We start from the raw sequence: 4,238 nt of genomic DNA, 5'->3' as shown, positions 1-4,238 counted from the left end.
ACGCATCTGTGCACCCCAGCATCTAACCTCAAGAACAGCAGCATGCATCTGTGCACCCCAGCATCCAGCCCAGTGCGGTCACTTGCCAGGTGACTGGCAGAGGCCTGTGAGTGAATGGATGAGGCCTTGCAAAGGGGATGGTACTGGTAAGGATCCCGCAGGGAAGCGTTCCTGCTCGTTGTTGTGAACACACTGGCATCTCTGCAGAGGACTCGGCACCACAATAGAACCAATGAAAGGGCCAAACATACCAAACACGTCATCCAGCTCATTGTCCACTTTTTTCTGGACTTCTGGGTTGGAACCCAAAAGGTGTAAGGACCAGTTTATCGCAGCTGCAGTTGTGTCATGGCCCTACAAACGGAGAAAACAGTAGCTTAAAAAGCAGAGGTAGCCTGCAATGATTGGCAGTGACCAGAAACCGCTTCTGAATTGTCTCTGGATTTGACGGCTGCACTGTGATTGAAGAACATAATTAATTCTGTGCAGCACCTTACCTCGGTGATAAACAAGCAAACAATTCCTGAAAAGTGGAGGTTCATGCCTAGACATGACAGCTCCACGCCGCTCAGTGGAGTGTGCACACTCATGGGACGTGCCTGGGGCTGTGTTAATGAAGGCGGTTCCATGGGCACTAGGTGAGCTGCACCTCTGAAGGGAACGAAGCCTGATGTCCCAGAGCCTGCTTGGCAAGTCTGTACTTCTCTGCCCTCCCCCATCTGTAAGGTGGGCCTTACCTGTGGACGGCAGGTGCCAGGGGGTATAGGTGTGGTTCTAAGTCACATCCTCCGCATTCAAAAGTCGACAACAACCTCATTTAATACTTGCTGAGTTGTAGGCAAAATACTAAGTACTTTGCAAAAACTGAGTCAATTAATCTGCACAAAAACTCCACGGAAGATTCATTACTGTTATTCACATTTCAGAGATTAAAAACTCAGGGCAAAGATGTGGTGAAATAATGTCTCCTGTGCTAAGCAGCTTCGTGGGAGGCAGAGGCAGGAGCTGAGCCTTGGGCACGTCTGAGGACAAAGCCAGCTGTGCTGATGCCACCACCACACCCTGTGCACTCAGGAGGTTCTGCCTCCACCTCTTACACTCGGGCTACCTTCTTCCCTACCCACTTGATAGTTCAGACCTTGGCTTCTCATCTACCTCTTCAGCTCCCTAGCGCATTCCCTTATGCAAAAGTGGTGAGTTCTAAAGGAAAAAAAAATGTGTCTGGAAAATCAATCACAGTAATCTACCTCTCTGAGTGAAACGCTAAGGACAAAAAGAGAAAAAAATGATCACCTCTATAAAAGATCTCACGTTTCCATTTTCCCTATGTGGCACAAGCGATTATTATAATATTTCATTCTCTGTGCAGAAATCTCCAACGTACTTGTTTTATAAAACAGCTCGTGAATTGAATTGCTTGGGGCTTATTCTGCAATTCTTAAAATACGCAGCCTACAGGTCCCTGAGGCTGGCGCCTCATTGCATTTTCCTAGCACTTGCAGTTACAGAAACTGCTTGGAGCTCCAGTTTTGCGCTCTGGCCCATCGTGCCCGCTTGTCTGCTAAGTGCATATGGAAGTACGCTGGCTAAACAAGTCTAATAGCTTTCCTTGAATTTATGAGCAGAAGCCTAATCCAAAGGCGTAAGAGGAGTCCGCTGAGCCTTCAACTTTATTTTGTCTGCCATCCGCAGAAGGCATGATGAGGCAAACGTAAAGCACCAAGGCGCACTGGCAGAGCAGGGGGGACACCCACTTTTAGCTCACAGCTGGAACCCGGGCAGTTAGAGCCTGTAGACTTACACCTGGTACACCTCCATTCAATGCAGAGAAGAAAAGAGTTAGAATTTCAAGGAGTGTCGGAACCAAAAGAAAAATCATTAGTCTGGTTCTGGTTGTTTTCATGAAAGTGAGAGGTTCCTGGTAGGAGATGGATGGAATGTGTGCACATGTACATGTGTGCACATGTAGGTATGGGGGTGTGCATACATGTACACGTGTGTACATGTAGGTATGGCGTGTGTGCATAGATGCATGCTGTATGTGGATATATACACATGTTTGTGTGTGCATTTGTGCTTATGTATACATGAGTGTACATGGCTGTGTGCATTTGTGTTTGCATGTGTATATATATGTGCATATATGTGTATATGTGCATGTGTGTATATAGGTGTGTATATGTTTTTGTATGTGTGATTATCTGCATAAATGTATACGAATGTGTGCATGTGTGTGGGGGTGGTGTGTGCATGTATGTGTCTGCATGCATGCGTGCATGTGTATGTACATGAGTCTATGTGTGTGTATATTTGTGTGTGAGTGTATGTATGCCCACATGTGTGAATGTGGACCTACATGTGTGTGTGCATGTGTGTGCATGTATGTGTGTATATGCATGAGTGTAGGTAGGTGTGTGCGTGTGTTTGTGTATGTGTGTATATGTGCATGTGTGTATATGGGTATATACGTTTGTATGTTCATGAGCGTATATGGGTATATACATGTGTCTGTGCATGTATGTGTATGTGTATGAGCGTATGTGTGTATGCATATGTATGTGGGTGTGTGCATGTGTGTGTTTGTGTATGTGTGTACAGGAGTATATGTGTGTGTGTGTGTGGGCAAGGTGAAGATGTGAGAAGGTCTCTCCACTTCAACATCAAATAATAACACCCGGTATCTGCTGCATACTCCTTATGGGCCAATCACGATTCTCAGAGCACCTTTACAAATCTAATCATCATAACTATTCCATGAGGCTTGTGCTATTAAAATAAGAATATTCAGGCCCAGAACGGCTAGGTGAGGTGCTTGAGGTCATGATTCCTGCACCGTAGAGCTGGGGTTTGGTCTTGAAGCCCACACTCTTAACCTCTACTTTTCAGCTAACTTAGATGTCCATTTTCTGCTTAAGACTTATTTTCCGTGAAGTGTTCTGCTTTAAAAAGCTTAAAACCTCCAATGCAGTCCATCTCTCCTTTTTGCACATAGGAAAGTTGTGACAGAGCTCTGGAATGATCAGAACTATCTTATCTGGCTAATCAGCACAGAGCTTGAACTGGAACTAGGATCCAAAGCCCCTTCACACAGCTTTCTTCCACTGCGTTGTGGAGCCTCACACAAGAGTGCACAGGCATTGGCACTGCCGCCAGAGGCTCCCGCAGAGCAGCTAACACGTCCGTGGCAGAGCCATTAACAACTCAGGTGCCTTTCACTCTGCTCCACGCAGAGGATACTACTACATGGGCTTCCGAAAGCTGTGCTTTATCTATTTTGCCATTCACATAGAGAGTCCTTCTTTGTAGTGTTTAATACCTAGGCTATCTTCGTAAAAAGTACTTCCCATATATATGTTTAAGTTTGAGGGCGGAGATCTCTTTAGAATCATGAGCCAGCTGAAATTTCTGTCGGAGGGCTTTTACTCTTTAGGTAGAGCAGCTCATGGCAGTAGCTAAGTGCTCGTCTGCTAGAACCCCAAAAAGGAGGTGGTGAGGACGTGGACTTGCGGGTCTGGGAGGTTGGAAGGAAGCTGAAGCCATGTGGAGAACTGAGAGCAATCCTGGGCTGGTCGCCTGCTTGGGAAAACTCTGACAAATCTTAGGGTTTCTTGAGTTTAAAAAAATAAAAATAAAAAATGTCTACTGCTGTGCCCAGCACTCAGCAAAATCGTTTCCTGAAGAAGGAGGTTGAGCTGGTGCTTAAGCAGTTTCTTAAATTTTCTAATGTCTAATGAAAATATAATGAATCTTCCTTAGTTATATTAAACTACTTTAAAATTTGATTAAATTTTAACAAATAATGCTAAAGATTCTAAAAACAACTGAAATGTGTTTAATGATATCTGAACATAACAATCAATAAACAATACCTCAAACATGAAGGTGTCAACTTCTTCTCGAATATCCTCATGACTTAGCCTGTTCCCTTCATCATCAGTCACACTTAAAAGCAAGTCAAGAAAAGCCCTGCGTTTGTTTTTGGAGGGGGCAGAGCCCCTACCATCACCTCTGCATTCGCCATCTGCCGTTATTTCATTGGCCCGTTCAGCGATGACCTGTATCATTTGAATGATAATCACATGCGTCAGTTTGGACTTGGATGTGCCTAGTCATGCATCTTCTTATAAAATATGCGAGTTTCTTTCATTTATTTTTTCTAAACCTTTCTATTTCAACATTTTGACAACATAGGCTCTTGTGAAAATACGGTAAAGGCTCTTATTAATATTTCAGGCATT

At 44.4% G+C, this 4,238-nt stretch overlaps 1 protein-coding gene across 1 annotated transcript in view; it reads right to left on the bottom strand.

Moving 5' to 3' along the window:
• CYP4V2 (cytochrome P450 family 4 subfamily V member 2) overlaps positions 1-4,238 on the bottom strand; it is a 20,116-nt gene that overhangs the window by 5,036 nt on the left and 10,842 nt on the right. Inside the window, exons 7-8 of the mRNA XM_017507001.2 lie at positions 3,870-4,055; positions 252-354 (exon numbers count right to left, since the gene is read on the bottom strand). Coding sequence (XP_017362490.1) covers positions 252-354; positions 3,870-4,055 — 289 coding nt within the window. The remainder of the gene's footprint in view (positions 1-251; positions 355-3,869; positions 4,056-4,238) is intronic.

The sequence above is a fragment of the Cebus imitator genome, unplaced genomic scaffold, assembly GCF_001604975.1.
Source record: "Cebus imitator isolate Cc_AM_T3 unplaced genomic scaffold, Cebus_imitator-1.0 Scaffold365, whole genome shotgun sequence".
Taxonomy (NCBI): Eukaryota; Metazoa; Chordata; class Mammalia; order Primates; family Cebidae; genus Cebus; species Cebus imitator.
The sequence above is the reverse complement of the archived record's forward strand: the minus strand, read 5'-3'. Positions and strand labels throughout refer to the sequence as shown.